Source organism: Calypte anna, chromosome 3 (assembly GCF_003957555.1).
Source record: "Calypte anna isolate BGI_N300 chromosome 3, bCalAnn1_v1.p, whole genome shotgun sequence".
Taxonomy (NCBI): domain Eukaryota; kingdom Metazoa; phylum Chordata; class Aves; order Apodiformes; family Trochilidae; genus Calypte; species Calypte anna.
The window spans coordinates 86,028,562-86,052,036 of NC_044246.1; the positions used below are offsets into that span (position 1 = coordinate 86,028,562).

General features: G+C 37.8%; 1 protein-coding gene across 5 annotated transcripts in view; it reads right to left on the reverse strand.

Annotated features, from left to right (window-relative positions):
- RIMS1 (regulating synaptic membrane exocytosis 1) overlaps positions 1-23,475 on the reverse strand; it is a 306,200-nt gene that overhangs the window by 140,683 nt on the left and 142,042 nt on the right. For all 5 annotated transcript variants that reach the window (XM_030448757.1, XM_030448756.1, XM_030448754.1 and 2 more), the window contains 2 exons: positions 22,533-22,876; positions 19,131-20,002 (listed from right to left, as the gene is read on the reverse strand). In XM_030448757.1, the coding sequence (XP_030304617.1) occupies positions 19,131-20,002; positions 22,533-22,876 (1,216 nt within the window). The remainder of the gene's footprint in view (positions 1-19,130; positions 20,003-22,532; positions 22,877-23,475) is intronic.

Here is a 23,475-nt window from a genome sequence, read left to right on the forward strand (position 1 = left end):
GTCATCTATGACCTTTAAAAACCCTTTCAATCCAAGCAATTCTGGGATTCTGCTTTGTTTGTTAAAAAGACTAACATTAAACTAAATCTATGACTTCTCCCTTAGTTACTAATGCAAAGTTGTTTCTTTACAAGAGTTCGTAAATTCACATTTATTTTTGATTTTGCAAAGGAATAATTTATCAGTGGATGATTACTAAAATTTCTTTTGATAGGTTCCTTTTATCTGGTGAATATTCTTCAGAATATTTTAAAATGTATCATGAGTTTTATGTCCAGATATTTATTTAGCAAAGGTTTTTTTTATTTTATGTCTTACAATTATTATTTTTAAAATGAGTACAGTTTACATATACAACCTCTTTTATAAGAAAGTATTGTATTCTGTTTATTGAAGTCTCAAGAAGCTTTCTCAAAAGACATACTTGCAAAAGACCTTCCCAAGCAATAAACAACTGGACCCATTTGTATGTTCACAAGGTGGACTTCTTATCTGAATTTGCTCAGTGTTATCAGAAGTCTTTACAAATTACTGAAAGATTACTAATCATGCCAATGGAAGGCCAGAATCACAACCTATCCAGTCAAGTAACAAACTGAGTATTTGTAGGTATCTCTGAAACTTTTGATATGGATGCAAAAATTGTAAAAAGGAAGCTGCTATAAGTTCCCTGAATCTCCTTAAGGAGTCTGCTCATGAGACTCGCTGAGCCAACACTGTTTAGTTCCTTCACTTAAATGTTGAAACTGTTGAAAAGTTCATCAACACTTTCCAGAGGGATGCATGAGGGTAATTCAATTCATCCTGGAATGATGAGACCTGGCTGAAGCTATATGATTGCTGGGAACAATTATTTCTTGAGAATAAGTGGAGAATGCATGATATTCCACAGCACTGGGAAAGGGCACACACAGTGCATATTTTCAAAGGAGAAAGGAGGTGAAGAGAGGCTAGAAATTATGGACCAAGCAGATTAGTATCAATTCCAAAAAAACTGCTAAAACAAAACAAATTACCTTTGAAATAGGTAGAAAAAAAGAGAGCTAAAAAAATGAAATGTCAATCATAAATTAATCCAACTTAATTCCTACCACTAAAAGACAATAGGTGACAAGCAGCAGATGTCAAATATGTTCATTTGAGCAGGAATTTCGTTTATGAGCACACCATGTTAAGAGTTACACCAGAAAGTGTCTAGATAAAACTAGGATAAGTTGAAAAGCTATTTAGAAAAGCATATTCTAAACAATTAAAATGGATTTAAAAACCTCTAAGTATTCCTTAAGCAGAATCTGTGATGTTTATCTGGAATACTGTAATAATCAAGGCTCACATTACCATTATGGATGATAAAACAGAAACCTATTAAGATCTGTAGGTGACTTGACTCCAAGGAGAAAGAAATGATTGATTACTTAGTTATAGAAGACCAGGACTGGACTTCAAAGATATGCTGACAAATTTGAAAAATGAAATGGAAAAAAAGAGGACTCATTTCAGAGTGGACAAGGATATGGCTCCACACTCAGACTGGAGGAAGTTAACTGGACTCAGAGAGGAAGTTAACTAATTAATGACTGACTCTATAGAAGACCATGAGGTAGATATATTCTATCACAGTGGTAAGAGAAGATCTATCTATAAGGAAGATACAGCATACAAGCCTGACTGAAAACCATTACCCTGGAATTTACAGAGTTAGAAGAGTTGGCAAAAGGCCTTGATCAGGTGCCCTCGCAACTACTTGCCACCAAACACACCCAAACTGGTAGAAAATCAAGGTTTTGTTGTTGTAGTTTTCTGATTTTGCTCTACTCTGCCTAATGATTGGTCTTCGGGGTACCTTTGCACCTAACCAGCATCCTGACATGACAGTGACCTCAGGGTCTCTCTTTCTATGTAGTTAAATTTTCAGAGAGGAATATTTACCTCAATCTACGTGCAAGAGAGATGAGTTAGATTTACTAGCCAGAGAAATATAGATGGTCTGACTATATTGTCCTTTAAAAGTCTATAGTCTATTCCACAAAAAAGTCATTCTCAAGAGACTAAAACAGAACCACAGAAAGTGGGGTTAGTGGGATCTTAAAATAGCTTTTAGTACTCCCAGTTCCGTGCTATTCCAAATGCTGGAGACATGCTGCTGTATGCTGGTATCCACAGCACAGCCTTGAATCTCTGCAAAGCAGGGTGGCACAGTTCTGTACTTCTCCATTCTAGCCCTACTTCACCATCTACTTATGCCAAGATGTGCAAGAGGTCTCTGGAAGGCACCTTACTGTTGCTGAACATAGAGAATACCCTGCAGAAGAAGGAGTTTTACCTTCTTTATGCAGCTATAAACAACTCATTTACTATGAGAGAGAATTAAAGGCTTTGATCTTAAAGGCTTTGTCCAGATTTATCCTTTAAACTCTATCCAGGGCTAAGGCTGACTGTTGTCTCTTCCCAACCTTAACAGCATCTTGTTTTCCTAATATTCCTGCTGCTGGTTCAGTTCCACCTCTATTCTGAATGCTGCTCAACCCCATATTCTCCAACACATCTCTCCCAATTCTTTCCTCAGTATACCTTCATTCTCCTCCAAACTCTGCTAAAACAAATGAATTTTGCACATGGATTTCCTAGTATATATTAACTCACACAGCAGCAATATTTGAGAGGATAAAACCTGTTTCATTATTTATTCTATCATTCAATTTTAGAACTGGTTCTTCTAATGAAAAAATACTCTTTGTAAATTAATTTCACAGTATTAACAACTCCTTAGATATAAGATTTTAAAGATCTTTGTTATTCTCAACACATTGCATAATCCCCAATGAATTTGCAATCAGTCCTTTCTCTTTCCCTGTTATCTTTCAGTGATTTAGCTGAGGACCTTGTTCCAAATACAGATATTTCCCCACCCTTCCCCCCCAAGGAGAGGGCTGATGTCCCTACCCTGATTCAGAAAGTGCAATGCATCAGTATGATGATGCAGAGATAACACGCAAAATAAACACAACTAAGCATTTATTATAAACTATATCTTATTATTATAATTGTAACTATATTACCCTAAACAAACATTCCTGTCCTGTGTATATGCTTTGATGATTTTTTTGCCCAAAACAATATGCAAAAATAAAAGTTAACAGAATCATATTGCATTCTGAACTTGTTAAAGCTAGTAAGCACAGCACAATTCAGGGGACTGAAGACACATCAATTATCTTCTGCCAAACAGAAATAATACACAGAATTGTTAATTTGTTTCCTGAAGTAAATTTCTAAATTCTTTATCCATGACATCACCAATATGCAAAATAATCATAATGCAATCAGAAAATTATTTTTCATACATTTAAATTTAGGAGTGTGCTTTCAAAAACAGACTGTTTATAAACTTTTGCCACATAGCATCACTAATGTCAAATTTCATTTGACACATGAGCTTTCAAAGTCTAAACATAACTGAAACAGGCTTACAAGCAAAATGGTTCCTTATTCCCTGCTTAAGCTGAATATTTGTTACCATTAATACTTTACATTCAGAGGACACATTATATCCACTTAAACAGCACAGTTAAATAAATCTGTTTATAAAACATATAGCTTTTAAAATATATAAAATCATATCTAAAACCTCAGCACTGTATACCCACTCATTTACCTGTCCCTGAATGCAACGTACGGAGCAGAAACTGAAGAAACCCAGCAAACATAGCAGAACCAGCAAGAGAAGGGTTAAAAAGGAACAACTGGCATCTAGAAGGCTTCTGAATTCCAGCCTGCACCAGCAGCGAACCCCTAATGCAAGAAAAATCCACTTCAGTGTAAAGGAGATGATATAAAAGAAGTCCCTAAGGTCCTTGCGTCCTGATTCTAAGCCAAATAGTTCTGCAGCTTCGAACACTCAGCACCGGTGACACCAAACAGAGCTACAGGAGATCTTGTCATCAAAACAAACCTCTGCAGTGTAGTGCAAGCATCAATTGCTGCATTAGTTCATACATGCTCTCTGCAATGACAAGGAGTTTCAGTTTTAGAAGGAGTTAAAGATTTTGGGAATCCAGAATTAACAGCCTTTAGGAAGCAAGATAGGGGTGAAAGAAACTAACTCCTTCCTCTCTGGACAGAATGGGAAAGAAGTTTCCTAGTGCTTTAAGCAGCAGTAGACAGAAGCTCAGGTAATCAATACTCCTGCTGCAGTTATTATTTATATTCAGCAGTGGTAGCTGAATGGGTTTTAATGAACTGCATAAATGAAGCAATTGTGTAAAGCAAATGTGGCTGGTTCAAGTTATGTAAAACTTCCCAAGCTGTAGGTTCCCTTTTAATACTCTAAAAACACAGTAGCCATTGAAAAAATGTACCAGTTTTTACAAATAACAGGATTACCTAACACTTTTCTTACATAACATAAAGAAAAATACAATCTAAATAAAGAACTGGAAATATCATTTTGTATTCCAGATCACATATTCAAGATAAGAGAAGCAGAACCTGTATCCCAGCATATTTGGGAAAGCCAGATGATTAGATAATTACAGCTAATAACGTTTTCTAAAGAATTCAATCTAATTTAATCATATCAATTCTACAACAATAAAACTATTTCTTTAGCAGAGAGAGTCTTTCTCTGTAAAAATATGTTTCTCTGCATATCTAGATACTGCAGGGATTCAGAAATACAACAACCCAGCCTGTTTAGAAACTAAAATGTGAGAAAACAAAGAATAACTAACCCATTCAAATTTTCATTCAAAGAGAAGCTTTTAAGGAAAAAATAGAAATAATTAAGCTAATGAGATCTCACAGCTCTTTCAACTTTAATACTACATAGACCTATTGGTAATAATGAAAACATACTTTTAATCATTTTGTTCTCCTGTACTTCTAGATCACATGATGAAGCCCATGATACTGTAATGCTGCCTCTCACACATTATCTCCCCTGTCAGTCAACAGTAGAAGCCAAAGCTGGCATTCCCAGCTATTGCTGACTTCCAGTGCCCCCAGTAGCACAGTGGCAGCAGAAAGAAAACAGAACTGTCAATATCTGCTTTTTGTCACCGAAATGTCCTCTTTAGGAGACGGTTCTTTAGAAGGAGACAATGCCTGGCCTTCATATCCTTCAAGAGATGTTGCTCATCTGGACATCTACAGACCAGAACACTTACGCTCAGCTTTCTCTTACACTCTTAAGACCAGGGGACATCTCTTGTAAAGGGAACAAAAGACTGACTACATCCAGTGCCTGACGCTCCTACAGCACATCCTCTCTATCTCCTACAGCACATCCTCTCTATCTCCTGCTGATCCTTCCACATTTGTTTAAGAATGTCCTCCCACTCTGCAATGGTTGTTGTTGAGAGCTTTGCTTCATTTTTCAGAACATACATTCCTTGGATCCTGAATGCCCTCCTCCCCTTGAAGGACATACTAAACAGGGTAGGCAATTTTGCTACCACCCAACTCAACACATGAAAAATGTTTACCTCAAATTTTAATGACTGTTCTGTATAGCATCCTTTTTCTCACTTTATTAAACGTTCCTGTCATTCTCATAGAATGTACATAGAATGTACATACAAGAAAAAAACATTGTCCCAAATGTATTTAGAAAGATTGCTTGAGCTGCACAGTGTTGTTGAAGTTTCACTGTCTCCCATGGCAAATATACACAAGCTCTCTGCTCAGGCATCCCTGCATCAGGCAGTCCACAACACTGATTTTACCCACTGCTCTCACTAGCCATGAGATCTGCCCAAGCCCTGCCTAAGTCCTATCTAACAGCTTCATATTGCAGAAGTGCCTGCAAGTATTTGATAAAAAAGAAGACAGGAGCAACAGAAAAATATTCTGAGGTTAGAGAGGGCATTTTGCAGAAAGGACAGTGCCAGCAACTGCAGCGTGCACTGCACATCCTGAAGAGTGTTCTTCATTCCTCCCAGCCCAATCAGACCCTTGCTGGCTGCCTCAAAGATCACTGGACAGTTTGGGAGTCAAGCACTGATAGTTTATTTTTATACCAATTAATAGTAGTAAGGCTATTGAAAACTAACTGGAAATCTGTTTACCATTCTGTTGTTGTAGTAAAAACACATAATTAAGTTATAGCATGCTCTCAACCTTAACTTTGGATAACATTGCCTATGAAATCTCAACAAGTTGTTACCCTTAAAGATTATTTTGCTGTCACTATCTGAGGCACACTACACTGGGTATCTGATTCTAAGATTTTGACTACGTTATTTTAGCTCAAAATCTTCTGTTAATAATAGTTCCAGATTGTAATCCATGATTGATTCCCCTGAATTTACAAAACTTTCTCAGATCAGTAGAAAAAAAATGAGACAAAATCTCACACAGGTACCCAACCCTAATAATTTAACATTTTTTTTTTAAAGAAGCCAGAGAATGATCCCAATCTTAATGCAGTACCATAAAAAGAGCAACTCAGGGAAGAGAACCTATGCTTTAAACTGGAAGTTAATGTAGGAAGTGAGAGAAAAAAAAGATCCATGTTATGGTCTCCAGATCTCAAAGACAAGTTTAAATGGAGATGAGATTCTAATACAATGGCAGAAGTCAGATTTAATATTAGATACTGCATGTGACATTTTGTAATGAAGACTTTTCTGACCCACTTTGAAAGGTCCTGACTATTGTGGGAGATCCTCAGTGACTGGACAAGCAAAGGTCACACCTCTCTTCAGAGAGGGCAAGAAAAAGGGCCTGGGAAACTACGGAGTGGGAAGACTAACCTGACTTCCTGGGAAGGTTGTGGAGCAAATCTTTCTGGAAGGTAGTCCTGAGACCATGAAGGCCAAGGATGTTACTGGGAACTAACAAACAGCATAGCTTTACCAAAGGCAAATCATGCCTGACCAATATGATGTCTGCATCTGCAGACAAGGGGAGAGCAGCAGACATTTAACATAACTGTAGCAAGGTTTTTGACCAAGTGTCCCAAAATCTCCTTGTAGCCATATTGGAGGGATATGGATTGACTGGTGAACTGAAAGGCAGATGGAAAACTGACATTACCATTTCACTCAAGTGATGATCAAATGACTAAAATTGGTGAAACATTAGATATGTAAAGAAGTATCAGAACAAAAATTTATGGGGAAGAATCAAGACTTTCCTCTACTCAGCTAGCAGCACAGCAGACCACAAAATGTTCTCCTGGGATCATAGAAAATTTGAATGTAGCCTTTGGCTACGCACTCAGGATTAAACTCAGTGGAGGAAACATACCTGCTTCTGATAGGCTTAAATGCAGAGTATGGCTGACACTGGACTAGTTAAAACACTGTGCACTCATGAAACATAAATGAATCTTCTCTTTTCAGTAAAGTATTCCCCAGTGAAGAAGACTAAGCACTTGTCAGAGTCTTTGGCAAACTAATTACAACTTTGCAAAAATAATTCTTGAGCATTTACCGTTCACACGAGAAAGCCTTTTATATATAAATACACAAATACATAAATCCACACATACAGAAGTGGTTTCCTTTTCAGCAGCTTGGCATCACTCGCCCTGTCATTTCTCATAACTACTGAAAAATATCAGAGGTTAAGAACTGAGATGGCTGTGGTAAAAAAGACACATAGCCCCTAAAATGAATATCTGCTTTCAAACACCCATAAGACTTGTTAGAGCTCAGTGTTTCTTCCTGTTCACGCATGAACATATCCTGTTTAAATCACTGGCCAGCTGGTAAAGCTGGTTCTACCAGCAGAAATAATGTAGTCACATCAACAGAGGGACATGCTGGAGCTAAAATTTTGGCCTTAATCAACATCATCCTGTCATACTCCACAGTTTTTAGTTCAAATCTTGATCTAAGCCAATCAAAGTGGAAGTGAAGTCACTTGGAATTTGTCAGAAAAACACAGTGTAAACACACACATTGGGAGCAAACTACAATATGCCCCCCCCCACTGGCATCACAGACTTGTGGCTTTACCACATTGTTCCTAAAGGTCATCTAGGGGAGTTTTACGGAACGTCACCCACTTTTTTGCAGCAGACTGGAAGACAGAAGAGTATTGCTGCATGACCAAATGATAGACACCTCCTCAGGCACACAGGTATGCAAGATCCAGTAAAGAAACAACCCACTATCTATAGCTCCTGTACCCATAATTTCCAAGTCCCACCACCAATGTACTGTGCTGCATCAAATGTTATGTTTTCCTGCTCTCCACTCCTGGATGACTTGTTTTTGACTCCTCTGAGGAAGATTATGACAGGGAAACTGGAAAGAGACAAGAAGTACAGTATCAAAAAATGGTTCAGGTTGAAAGGGCTCTTTAAAGGTCACCTAGTTCAACATCCAGCTGTAAGAAGGAACATCATCTTAAACTAAACTGGGTTGCTCAGAGCCCCATCCAACATGACCTTGAATGTTTCCAGGGATGGGGCATCTACCAATTCTCTAGGCAATCTATTCCAGTGTCTCACCATCCTTGTAGGAAATAATTTATCCTTAATAGCTAATTATATTCTTCTAGTTTAAAACCATTATCCCTTGTCCTATAGCTACAGTTCCTATTAAAAAGATTTTCCCCATCTTTCTCATTAGCCCCTGTAAATACTAAAAGGCTGCATTAATGTCTCCCTGAAGCCTTCTCTTCTCCAGGATGAACAAGCTCAACTCTTTCAGCCCATCTTCATAGAAGAGGTGCTCCATCTCACTGATCATCTTTGTTGCCCTCCTCTGAACCCATTCCAACAGGCCCATGTATTTCCTGTGCTGAGGACTCCAGGACTAGACACAGTACTGCAATTAGGGCCTTACTAGAGTGGAATAGAGGGGGAGAATCACCTCCCTTGACCTGGTGATCACACTTCTTTTGATGCCACCCAGGATACAGTTGGGTTTCTGGGCTGCAAGCACACATTGCCAGCTCATGACACCCATAAATCCTTAATCCTTCCATCCCTCAACCTATATTGTTATCAGGGATTTCCCCAACCCAGGTGCAGGAACTTGCACTTGGCCTTTTTGAACCTCATGAGGTTCACATGGGTTTCCTTCTAAAACCAGGTCCCTTTGGATGGCATCAGGCATGTCAACCACACCTCACAGCTTGGTGCCATCCGCAAACCTGATGAGGGTGACCTGAATCCTACTGTCTATGCTACTGCTGAAGATATTAAACAGTACTCGTCCCAGTACAGACCCCTGAGGGACACCACGTATCACTAATCTCCATTTTAAAAATAGAGCCTTTGACCACAACCCTCCATCCAACCAATTCCCTATCCAATGAGCATTCCTTCACTATATGTCATTACTTTTTTCTATGTCTGTATTCAAAACACCTTTTACACCTTAATTAACATTCCCTCCTTTTCCTTTCCTTAATGCCTAAGACTATGAAAACATGGTTTAACTTCCAGTTGCGCCTACAAGTCAGATTCATCTCAGATGAATTAAAATTCAGATTAATTTAATTCTAAAAAAAAGATTTAATTCTAGAAATTATAAAAGCGGTATCATACATACCAACCAAAAGGTCAACCACTATTAAATTGCATTTTCTATTACTTTAAAAGTGCTTCATATATATATCTATATATATAAAAACCTTAAACAACCCATGCACTTAAACACAGGGTTTAACAGTGACAATATTCTTTGTATAAGCATTGCCAGAAAAATTCTTGCAGTCTGCTCTAATCCTTAGAACAACCTTCTAGGTCAAAGCAAGATTAGGTCCACAACAGCACAGATAACTGATGTCTGACAGTACGCTTTAAGTTAATATCATTGCTGTCTTTTTTTTTTCCTTTTTAAGGAAAAGGATGCCAATAGGTTAGAATTTTAAACATTTGAATAGAAATCAAAATATAAATAGTACATTTGCTTTGTTTTAATAGAAAAAAGAAGAAATTTTCTCACTGGCAAAAATAAATACTTCCTAAGTGTGTTTCAGTGGCCTGTAGGAATAGCCCTTCCCTAAGACTTCCTTGGCTTTGACATCTGAAACTGGGTAATAGGAACAGATTAATCAACTTTGTATGACTGGTTTCAGATCAGCTTTTCTGTGGAAAAAAGCCTGCAGCAGCATAACTGGATTTATTCCTAAGCATTCAGTTCAATTCCCATTCCCAGGGGGCTGTTTTGCCCTTCCACATGCAGTCTCTGCTTAAAGACAATGATGATTCCACTACTAGGAAATCCATAACATCTGCCCCATGGGAGATAACTGAACCTATCTGGGTATGCTGACAAGTTTCAGTGTGTTACACTGGCAGAAGTGGCAAACATCAAAAAGTTTTGAAAATCTATATCTATTTAAATTTTCATCTGAGTTCAGTTCTGGTTCAGTTTTATTTGTTAGTTCAAGTCACTGTTATACTGTATTTTAAATAAAACCTGAGACAGAACAGAGTATCAAATTACCTGACACCCCATTTGTTTTGATGAAAACTTTAACTTGCTATGATAGAACTCTAGAGCACAACAGGCAAGAAACAATGCCATCTGAGTGACCCAGAACTTTAGGGAGTAGCAAAAAGCTGCCTATTGAGCCCTCAAGCTCCTGGCACTGATCAATGTGCACTGCCTGAGCAGAGGTTTTTTGCTTATCTCACAATCCAGGTGAGAAATATATGAATAAACTGCACATGGGTTAAAGTTGAGGAGTGCTGCTCTCCACAGTATGGGTACTCTACTCCACAAAGGTATCTGTTACTCCTACCCAAAACTTAGAGGGGTCCAGTGTTGGAATATGCAGATCCCACCTCCGATGTGGGAGCAGAGCTGAGGCTCTCCAAGGCCTCTATCCATCTGCCTCAGGAGTGTTTCTTTTCTTGTGACACTTAGTGATCATCTTTAGTGCAGGAAAGTCTGACTTTCAAATACTTTATAAAGGCAAAGAACATATATATATATAAATATATAATAAATGTATATAACAAATATAGTTTTATATATGCACATAGGTCTATTCACTGTCTTTAATATCACCCTGAGATAGTGCCCTGCAAGAACACATCATGATACAAATACAAAAGATATCTTGAAATGCACACGCCTTCTAATAGTGAACCTGCATTCGAATTATTATAAACCTCTTATAGATTTTTCCAAGCATATATGCCCTCTCCCCTCCCTTAAAAAAAATATATCTTAATAATGTCATGAAAGAACAATAAAACCAAGACTATGAAAGCATTCACAGATATTACTGTATCTTATATACTACTTTATCTTTTCTTTCTGCTCCCCAACCTACTTTACTAGAATATTCCAGAAGCAGATAACACAGTGTGCTCTCATTAAACAGGTGTTTCTTCAGAAAATACAGATTGGAGGGAAATGTGCTTTGGGTAAGTAGGAAGAAAATATTACCAAAAGTATCAGCAAGTTTTCTTAAGCACAATCATACAAAATTATCTCTAAACAATAATCTTTAAGTTTCTCAAAATGTTTTAAACTCTAGTTCATGTTCCTCAAAAAAAGTGCACCTTTTCTTCCTATGTTTATTATTTTCTAAGAGTAGGACTCAACTTATTTAAAAAATAACTGCTTCCATAGAGCTATACCTGTCAGTGTAATTTCCATATCCAGAATAGGATCATAGAATCATAGAATTGGCTGGGTTGGAAGGGACCTCAGAGATTATCAAGTCCAACCCTTGAACCACTGTTGCAGTTGCTAGACTATGGCACTGAGTGCCACATCCAGTCTCCTTTTAAATATCTCCAGGGACGGAGAATCCACTACTTCCCTGGGCAGCCCATTCCAATGTCTGATCACTCTCTCCGTAAAGAAATTCTTTCTAATATCTAACCTAAACTTCCCCTGACACAACTTAAGACCATGCCCTCTTGTCTTGTTGAAAGTCGTCTGGCAAAAGAGACCAACCCCCACCTGGCTACACCCTCCTTTCAGGTAGTTGTAGAGAGTGATGAGGTCTCCCCTGAGCCGCCCCTTCTTACATTCTATACACTGGCTCCAACACTGAAACTACAGAACAATGTAAATCTGCCTACAGAAAAGCACACATGGAGATAAGAGCTGAAAAAAAGCTTTTACATTATCAGTTTGAATAGGAAGGTGTGCCCCCATTTCCAGCTCTCCCCTTTCTAAGAGAGAACTTGTCTTGCACAAAGAGGATGTGATAGATAAAACTTAGATTTCACTGCTCCATCTAGTGGCTCATAAAGCACAATTTTAATTGTTAAGGTCATGTGGCCTAATGGGTCAGAAAGAGCCACATATGGTGCTTGCTTCTTCTCTGAGAAGCACAGCAAAATAAAGTCTTAGTACCTACTGCTTTTAATAGCATAACATAGAAATAATCTCCAAAAATTAAATAAAACTTCAAGAAACTTGAATATAGTTAGGGCCACAAAAGTCAGTAAATATTTTGACATCAAATTATTAGCTTGTTTATCCTATTTAGTTAACAAACCTTAATAAAAATGGTAATGTTTTCAAAATTGCTCATTTGAATATACACTTGAAATAACATCTACATGTGATTACATTATAAAATACATCTGAGTTAAAATCAGGTAAATGCTTGATAAGCTTCGTTTCTCCTTGCTACATTTTGTCTACACAGAAGACTTAAAGGTAACCAAGCAATATAACAATTTTACTTATTCCTCCACCTCACATAGCTGCCACAACTAGTACTACAGATGCAGTAAACTAGGACCCTATGTGCAATTAAAATCTCAATATGATGACACTTAAACATGTTTAAATTCTTTACAGACCTGCAGGTAGAATTTCAAAACAATCCCATACTAGCTGTAGCCCAAGTGAAGTGTACTGCACACATGAAGTTAAACATCCTTTTCAGTCTAACGTTGCAGCACCAGCCCATCTTCCCTTCAGAGGCATTATTTGGATTTGGGAAGTTTAGCTGAGCCACTCTGCCCCTGTACATTCATCAGATGTCACAAAGTAAAGAATGCTGATATTTGTTTTTCTGAAATAGAAAAGGTCACGTTTATATGCAGGAAGCAAAGGTGAAAAGAAAATATTCTAAATAAAATGTATTATTAAAAGTTGCCTCATAGATGGAAAGAAAGTGTATTAAAATATTTAATACTGAGGGTATAAAAATATTACTGTGGATCTGCATTTACTGCGTAGCATTACAGTAAAAGCATTTAATAATTAGAGAGATTTTCGGATACTATTTTTGCAGTCAATCAAGGGGATGAGCTTAGGGACTCTTGTGCATGAGAGATGCAAATAATCACTGTTGCATTACATTTTGCACATCCTGCTAGCAGACTTTCTATTCTCACTGCTAACTTATGCAGAAAAGATAAAAACAGGTACCCAACTGAAAATAAACCTCTAAAACTCTGCCCTATTCTTACATGCCTTCAAGCTGGGAGGGAAGCCAAAACAAAACGCCTACATCCTTTGAACTAACACCTTAGAAGCATCCTCTACTTGGACCAAAAGAGCAATGTGATCAGTTACCAAAACCATTACATTAAGGTCTTAAAAACCTGGGGAGAGAGAGGCAGTAACCGGTGATGAATAGAACACCAAGGTTCCAGGCACAGAACCATCTAGTTCTCATATCCATTACTGATGCCTTCATTAAAAAAAAAAAACAAAAACAAAAACCAAAAAAAACCACAAACAAACCAAAAGAACAACAACAATAAAAAAACCCCACAAAAACTCCAACACCCCCCCCCCCAAAAAAAAAAAAACAAAAAAAAAAAAAAACAAAAAACACCAAAAAACAAAAAACAAAACCACCATCAAAATAAGCACAAACTGAGAAACCCAACCCAAGGGCTGTGAAGTCTGCAAATTTGGTCTTTCCATATGAAATAGCTTCACAACATGTTTATAAGCAATATTAGTATACATACATAAACCATTTTGTACCTGATAGGAAAAGCAAGCAGGCAAACAAAAGGGCAATTTAGCTTATTAACATCAAATTAAATGCTGGTGAGAACAGAAATCTAGGCTCAATTGAATCCCTCATGGTAGGCAAGCCAGTTAATCAGAAAAGAACATAAGTGTGCCAAAATTTTCACAGATTCTGATAAATGAAAGACAAGAGTAGCTACCAATGATATTTCTTTGCATTAAATAAGGACATTATTTTATTATGATCAAGGCAAGTTGGAGTCTCAGTCACAGACTGAAATCTCATCAAGTTAGGCACTGTATTTATTCAGATACATATTATTTAAATATTCACATTTTTTCAAAGAAAAGGCAGACATTTCATCATTATTAACCTTCTTTCTGACACAATCAAGTTTTTCCTAGAGACCACTTATCAGCATACTAATTTTAGAGTGCTCAAATAGGTCAATCTGTCTACTCAAAATTGTGCTGAAAGAAACTGGAATGGTTCCTGTATATTACAGTAATTGTGTTATTATAAGCAAAAAAGGTATCAAAGGTATCAGAGAAATAATAACACAAAATACTAACCAATATTAATCATTACTGTATGGTATAAACTTTGTGTTTTGCATCAAAATGATTTAGGAATGAATACACTGAATGCCTGTAACAAAGAAAAGGAAAACTTTTTCAGAAAAACTGCAATCAGATTCTTCTTAGTTGCTAGTTAAAAAAAATAAACTCTAAAACCAGTGTATTTATTAATCTATAGCAAGTCGATAATTATCTTTCATTTTTCACCCAGAGGGAAGAAGCTTCCCCTTACAGGTATTAAAAACAAAGGGTTTGGATTTCAGTCCTAAGACCTAAACTCATCTTTCAATATGCTGCATAAACAGTCCATAGTTCTGCAGCTTTACTGAACAGTTTGGTTCACCCAAATATTTAACAGTTTGTGACATCCTTTTCTTCCATGTCTCTGAAGAGTCAAAATGCACTTTTATTTTTCTTTTCCAAAAACCAGGTTATTATTACATAAACTTGTACAGGAAGTGTCTATAAAATATCAGTTCTTAAAGGGTGACAAAAGAGAATAAGCTAGGGTCAGGAGTACTGTGGATTTAGCCTCAGATTTTCCCACCTTGGCCAAGAGCCTGCCACAGGAACAAGAGTATTGCTAAAATAGAGCAGTTCAGGATATGAGGAAACTGTTTTTTATTTCCAGAAATCTTTTCTGTCATCTGAATAAGAAATTCTGATTACAATTACCCTTAACTTTGCTTAATTGCCCTCAGAGTTTACACAATTTCTGGCACTCAGCATCAATGTCCCTAGCAGTAACTTCACCCTCCAGGGGATGAGAAGCACTCCATCTCTTTCCCTTCTCCACCTTTTCTTCCCACTTAAAGCCCAGTCCTTTCCTTTTCCTTTCCTTTCTGTACATATCATTAAATATTATTCTTTATTTTTCTTCTGGCACAAGGACCAGAGATCAATTGTAACTTATTCTTAAGAACTAGCAATCTTCCTAGCAAAGGTATTTTATTTTACACAAAGTTAAACCTCAGTCACATTTTTACACAAATTCAGTTCTTTTTAAAACTCCACTCCCAACTGTCCACATGAACAGAAGTTAAAATATGTTAGCAGATGTTACAGTACAACTTGACTTGCCTACACTCAAATTTTAAATACCTCAGTGAAAAAGCTTAGCTGAAAACATGTTAAACCAGCTTCCTCTTCTCTTTAGCCTTCTCCTGATGTTTTCTTTCAGTCCATTTATACACCCTGCTCCATGTGTGCTGTTTCTCTCTCATCCTACCTTACCTGGCATAACAGTACTACAGCATCTGAGAGAAATCACTTGGGCAGGGACTTAATCTGTGCTCTCCATTCCCCAGAAGCACTTTCAAGCACGGGCACCCAAAGCATCACCACAGAGGATGGAGGAATGGGTCAGATCCTCTTCTCCTGGAGCCAAGCCAGCATCAACACATTCATCTACAAACCACAGCATCTCTTTCTCCTTGTGACCTCCAGGTCCTCTCTTTCTGACTACAACCCTCACACCTGTGAATACCCCAAGATCCCAGCAAGATCCCTGCCCATAACACTTTCTAACCAGAAGGGTAATGTCATAAGAATTAAATGGAATTGGATGGCTCTATTCCTCCTGGCACTGTAAGACAGTCATTACAAATTAATCACTCACAACTGCACTGAAACTACACAGCATGGCATCTCAGGAAGTTTTTTTGAAACAAGGCTCCAACTCTGTCCTCACACCCAATTAATTCCATTAGCAAGTAAATCCAGTGAGTTTTACTTTGTTAGTTTTTATCTCTTGCTGATAACATGTATTAGGCATATTTTCAAGTCTAAATGGCGTGAACAAAATACACATTTAAGTAAGTATGAACAACAAGTATGCAAAATGCAAAACCATTAGCACATAGCAATTCTCAAGTTTTATCTTCCAGTTTCAAGGACTCCATGACAGTCTAGAGTATTTCTTGTATTTATAATGGGATAAAAGAAATCAGGTACAACCTCATCTGCACTCAAACCTACCAGCTTGTCACAAAATCTTGTATTTAAGCTTTAAAGAAAATGTTTTCCTCAAACTTATCCCAAATCTAATTTGCCGTTTTCATTGGATGGCAGTAGGCAGAAGCTGTTCTCAGTTTTAAAATTAGGTCTGGATTTCATTTGTAGTAGTCTGGTTTATGTTATTCTTGCAAGTCTCTGTAGCAAGTATGAATGCAATTTATACCTTTTAAGAGGACTCCTTTTGCCTTGTCAGGACAGTGCTGTTACTGGAAACTCAATGCACTATTACAGATTTCAGAATAAGGAGACTTACAGACTTTATTGATAATAGGATAATTACCAGCAATCAGTAACTGTGTCATGTCAAAAAAATCTCTTTTAAAGGAGATTTGAGAGTAGCTTATTGGACACTGCTAAACAGTTCTTTCTCTAGATTTACTCAAACATGGGGATAACTCAACACAAGACTTCCTAATGCAATCCTGAACAGTGGTTCTAGGAAACACAAAAGATAAAAAGTAACCCTTGAAAAGTATCAACTTTATATTCATTTTTGGATATTGATTTTCAATACAGTCTCAATAAGGTCTCAAGAAATGCTTAACTATGTTTGTTATCCAAATATTGAACTGGCAGTGGTCAGGCCATACTCATATTTATAATTTTTGTTCCAATACAGTGATGTAACACTGTGACATGATACAGACCAAGGTCTCCACTGTCTGAAGGGGGAGCCTGAATATCTGTCTCAGAGGTAATCCAAGAGCTTGATCAAGTTATTGAGTACTTCAGCATTTAGTGACAGGTGAAATCCTCTGGGCTTTGTAACACTAAAGGAAAAATGTCCCACCCTCAATGGTGGGACACCATTGGAAACTGGTCAAAACCTGAGATCCCTTTTTCATGAGCCTGAAAACAACCACTGCAAGCTTTTACATATAAAGAAGCACTATAGAGCAAAGTATACCAAAATATTCATATCAGTATCAGTGCCTTTCAGATCCATGACCTCCCAGTTTATAATGATTGCCTGCAGTAAATATGGGAAATCATTTCTATTTCATGAGCATCCTCAAATTGATGCACATAAATGAAAGTAAATAACAAAGTTGGAAAAGAAATGCTATTTTACAGGCTGCTACTAACAACAGAGGAAGTCAGGTAAAATTACAAAAAAAAAATGTCAGTACGAAAAACAGCCACAAAATAAGGGAAAATTATGTGTTCTCTAAGAAAGACAGTATAGTTGAAGCTGGAAAGGATGTCTGCAGGTCCCTAATTCAAATCCCCTTGCTCAAAAGTAAGGTCAGCTAGAGCAGATTGCTCGAGGCACTCTCAGTTCACGTTTTCAGCATCTTCAAGGATGGAGACTGTACAACATCCTTGAGCAATGTGTTCCACTACTGGACAACTCTGACAGTCAAAAAAGTTACTGCTTTTAAGTGGAATTTGGATTAAGATTTTGGGATATGATCATCCCTCCACAAAAATTAGCAGAAAGGCAAATTTCTATGGGATGGAAAAGTTCATGCTTAGAAAGTTAAAGCAAGCAGCTATTCAGGTGGGATAGGAGAGGTATGCTGTCTTTTTTTATATGTCTACCTGGAGCTTTAGGGGATGTCAGGAGACCAAAACATCAGATAAAGACAGACAGACAAGTTAGTGCATATGAATCAAAGACATGTCAGGAAACCACGTGAGGAACTAAAAGACAACACAGAGAAGCCATTGGCATTTTGAGTATCAACACCAGAAGCAAACTGTCAAGTTACAAACAAATAATTAAACTAAAGAGCTAAATTCTACTTTCAAAGACATATAAAGCTTTCAGCTCACTGTAGCATCACTTAAAGGTAAATTAGGGTTATAAGATTGTTGGTAGCTTCTACCAAAGTTTTTTTCTAATGATGCTTATTATAGCTGTTCACTATTCATGAATGTGATTAACTTCTTCAGCCAGAAGAAAGTCTTTGTTTAAAAGCACAGTGTACTACACTTATTCCTTAGTGCTGAGTGTTACATAATAGATGAAGGCAAACTGAAATAATTAGATTTCAGTTAATAAAAAAGTAAGATTTTAAACATGCTCTTAAGCTTGGGAGAAAATTAATCTATCCAACAAGTAAGGAAATTTGCATTTATTTCCTATATAACACGCCCCTTGCCCTGTGTCTTCTTTGCTAACAATTAACTCTGGCAGATCTTTAATGAATTATTAAATCTAGTAAAATTTTGCATATGTTAAGACTGAGGTGACAGTTAAGATTATATTGCTTTATAATAGTCTTCTCAGATTGTTACAGAACTCTGTTTCAGTCCATTCACAGAAGACTATTCTGTGACTGTACAGACAAAAGGATGAAACAGTGACCAAAGGAATACAGATGCCATTGAGAGAACAAACTAGAACTCTTAAGTTCTATCAGTTCTAGGTGAAAGAGGGCAGAGAATGAGAAACTTGTCAGCTGATGCTACCTGTAACCACCTCATCTAAGAATGTCAAAAAGAAACATTGAAACCAAATGTAAATAGGTATAATACACTTCTCAGCTGAGGGGAAGAAAAAAAAAAAAGAAAAAAAGAAAAAAAAAAAGAAATTAAAAAAAAGAGAGAGAGAAAGGTAAGGGGAAAAAGAAAGGTGTATGTTTAAAAAGAGGCAAAAGAGAGAAGAATACAGTTTGGTTTTTTTCCCCAAGCCATGGCCATGTGCATAATATATATAAAGGTCCTTACCTTTTTCACTGACACTTTCACTTTCTATCTCCACATCTTCACAGCTAGTATATTCTGGTGTTGATGCCCCTTCTTCCTCTGAGCTACTAACTGACATCTGCCTTTTCTTTCCGCCTCTTTTTGCTCTATGAGGCTTTGGAGGGGATGGCCGCACTGATTCCGACTGGTCAGAGCTAAGGGAATCATTCCTTAGCATGGTCTCCATTTTCTCCCGCTTTGCTTTTCGCATGAGAATAGCAGAGCTAGGATCAAGGCGGCTCTGTTTTTTAAAGGAATCGTGGTTCTTGTATTCTACGTGTTCTATAGGAACTGGACTATGCCTGGGAGTTGGTGGGCTATGATTAGTTAATTGTTTAGAAACAGAAATTCTTACATCACCTGTTCTGTCTATAGAGTACGACCTCTGAGTTTCCACAAGAGATTTTCTGTCCTGAGTTCCCTGTAATTGTGAGCGTTTTCCTAATTTATTCTCAGGTACCTCCGCTTCCTCCATTTCTGTGTGTGGCAAAGCTACATCACTGTGTCTTCTCTCATGCCGCGCTTTAGAAACTTTTGCATGCATGCGCATCTGCTGTTCCTCAGGATGTGGTTTTACAGGATATCTTGCCAGATTGGGGTCACTCCTGTAACGGGTATGATATTCATCTTCCTTCCTTTGTTTTTCATCATCAGGCACTTTGCCTTCCTCAAGTTTCTCTGGGAAGTCTGAATAGTCCTGTGACTTGCCTTTCTCCAGCCTTCTACCTTCGTGCCGTTCTTTACGCTCCCTGTCGTCTGCTGGTCCTTCTTTTGGGAGAGAGGATTTTGGCACTCGCTTACGCTCGCTCTTTAAACCTTTGCCATTCTGGTCTGAAACCAATATTGTCTTCTTCCTACAATGAAAAGGAGTACAATAATTTGAGGAACTGAATGCGAAATATATACTGTGAATAGATTATAAACCAGGATAAGCCATGGTAAAGCATACAGAAAGGTCCTGGATCCGTTCACACAAATTAAATCTATTAATTCTTCCAGAAGTACTTTCATTTTCCAATAGCAAACTTTCAGGGTCCTAAGAAAACTTAAGTCCAATTAAAAACCACAAGGAATATTAACATGGAAAAAATGCAGATAAAAATAATTGCTCCATGTTATGTAGGAAGACTCCAAGTCACTTTGGCTGTATACTGCAGCACTATGACAGAGTATCGGAGCATGTTCTCCCCTTTTTTGCAGCAGTCATAAGGGTTACAGGTTAACCACATGTACACAACTCACTTTGAGCACCCTGACAGTATAAATATAAATACAACCAAAGGAATTATCTCCCACAGTGACAGAAAGAGTATGGATATAAAAAAAATTTAAAAGAGAATATATCCAGGAACAGTAACATTTGATCTAGTTTGCTTTATCCTATTAGAACTCTAAAAAGAAGTGCCCATTTCATAAGCATATAAACAAATGCCAAGTGACTCCTTGAAATAAGTTAATGCCATTCCTTTCTCTGGTAAACAAGAGGATGAAAACTGTGATTTGTCTTTATACAGCAAAAGTACACGCCAACAAATAAAGCTTCCTGAAAATCATGGTCTCTACTCTTTCACCTCCCACTTTGGAAGAATAAGCAAGCTAAAGAATCATATAATATCCAGTATAAGGATATTTTATTTCCCTCATCATTCCATTGCTCTCTTGTTTACTAGTTCACATGAGAATCCAATGATTTTGAAGAAGGCTGGACACAGCTATACACTGGTTTTAGATGAAACTCCACCAGGACAAAGTCACGAGGACTTAGTTTTGTCACACTGAATCTTCCCTTCCACAACTGATAGGTCTTCAGATTACATGCCACAGATTTTTGCAGGTGCATGTGACAGGACAAGTTGGATATGATCCAAATTAAGCTCCTGTCCCTCCTGAATTTTTGGCAAGTAGGACCTGAGCTTTACATGGATGCTGTCCATTCAGAACCCTTGGACTTCATTTGAATGTCTCAGTGACAAGTTGAGAACAGTACAATTGAATAATTAATACAACTATCTCTTGGACAGAGAAGCAGAAATAGAAAGCAGTTTCTGTCCTTAAATAGCCTTTTAGCTGAGTGATGACTACTCTAGGGCCCCTCCTAGTTCTGATGGGGAAAAAAAACCAAACTAAAATAAAATAATCACCAGAATCAGGGGAAGACACCATGAGTTCATTTCCATCATACATACATGTTACACTAACCTGAGTTTTGGTACAGTTAAACCCAAGCAGATCCCACCCTCACAGTAGGTTATTAAGCCCTGTTCATCACCCATTTGCAATTTCAATAGCTATGAAAAAAAAATCATCAGATGTTCTGGTCAGAGGAAAATCTCTTATGGCAGACTCTTGTTTTGTTGCCATAGGATCTCTCCTCAACTGCTCTGCCATCTGCCAGGCAGCAGCCAAAAGAACAACAACTGCTCCATCACATTAGCCTCTCTTGATTTGCTACTCCTCAACACATTCACCATAGCAAATGCAGATCAGGAATTTACTCATTTACTCACTAAAAATACAATATGGTTCCATTTGGTTTTACTTTTGCATACAAATTGCTCTGGATTCAAGATGCTACTATGATACTTCTGCTGTTCTTCATGAATGTTTTCTTGGCAGGTATAAATGAGCTCTTTTAATAGTTTCTATTTTATTATTAAAAATAATGCAACCATGGATAAAAAGAGAACACAAAAAGGTATCTGAAAAAACTCCACAAGGTGCTTTTTTTGCCTGTTTGGGGGTTTGTTTGTTTTTATGAGGGAATGTTGGTGGGGTTTTTTTGATTCCAGAACACTATTTAATCAAGCTAAATGTTTGCTCTTTGTTTAACTTGAAAATACCTGCCAAATTCAAAAGTTAAAAGTAACCTACAAATCTATATTAAAAATGTACAACAAAATGCATTGAAGTACATTGGAAATATCCCTAAAATACAATTGTATGGGGAGGGCTGTCCATCATTTTTGTTGAACAGACAAATCAAATGCTAGTGAACGTTCACACTTCCTCAGTTAGTAAATCAACTAATTTTTTTTTATTTTTTTTTCATGGCTCTAGACACACAAGACCCAGTTGATAGCATTGTGTAATATTATTTAATGGTTTAGGTTGGACATTAGGGAGAAATTCTTAAATTTGAGGTTGGTAAGATACTGGAACAGGATGCCCAAGGAGCTTGTGGCTGTCCCCTCCCTGGAAGTGTTCAAGGCCAGGTTGGCTGGGGCCCTGAGCAACCTGATCTAGTGGGAGGTGTCCCAGTCCATGCAGGGGGGTTGGAACTAGATAATCTTTGAGGACCTTTCCAATCCTAGCCATTTTGTGATTCTGTGGTTACTGAACAAGCATTTCTAATTGTGAGATGCTGACAAGAAAAGAAAGCATTACCTCTCCCTTGGAGGTTCACTTCTAGACCTTGATGAAACTGGTTTTTGGTCCAGGCCCATAGCTGGCTGTGATACTTCTGCTCCTTTCCTGCGGTCAGGCTGCACGCTGGAAGAAGAGATTTCCTGTGCTGAGGCAGCTGCTGTGCTTAAGGGAGTCTGTGATCTGGATCTCTCTTGCAGCCTTGCTTTCTTTTCTCTGGGAGCATCCGAGCTGCCACCAGTCGCCGTATCACTCAGCGTCCCGTCCTGGCTGGGTGAAGGCTGGGGTCCACTTCCAAAAAACCACGCTCCGGATTTCGTTAGGATTTCTTGTTGCTTTCGACATAAATTGCATACCCACATAACCTAGTTGAAGACAACAAGAAGAGTCAGTGCAGCTGCCCCTCAGAGCCTGAAATGCACGCGTGCTATCACAGAGCAGGTACGATCTCTCACTCTCCTCTATGCTGGTGAGGTTTAGTGCTCATGACAGGACCCAGAACATGCTTCTCCAAGCACTGACTGCACTGACTTGAGCCAAGCATCCTACAGGCACATGCTATTAAGCAAGCTCCTCCAAAATGTGCTGTCAATATACCTCCTTCAGCCCAGTCCTAGCTCTCTTCTGAATAAACACCGATAACAGGACCAATGCTTGTTGCAGGTGTTGATGCAGTTGTGGGGTGGGTTGGGTTGTTTTCATTGGTGTGGATTGGTGTCAAGATAAGCCTACCACTCTTTAAAAAGGACTTGTGCCTGGAGTGGTAGAGTCCTGTCCAGCTAAGTCCCCACAATCCGCTGCCACAGGAAAATGACATGGTATTTCCCTTTAATGATTTTTTCTTACGTAATGTAACTCGACATTATTCTGCAAATAAATCCAGCATTTAGAGTGCATGGTTTTAGTTACACCCACAATGACTACTTACCAGAGATGAAAGGTAAGACCTAAAGAAACCTACTGA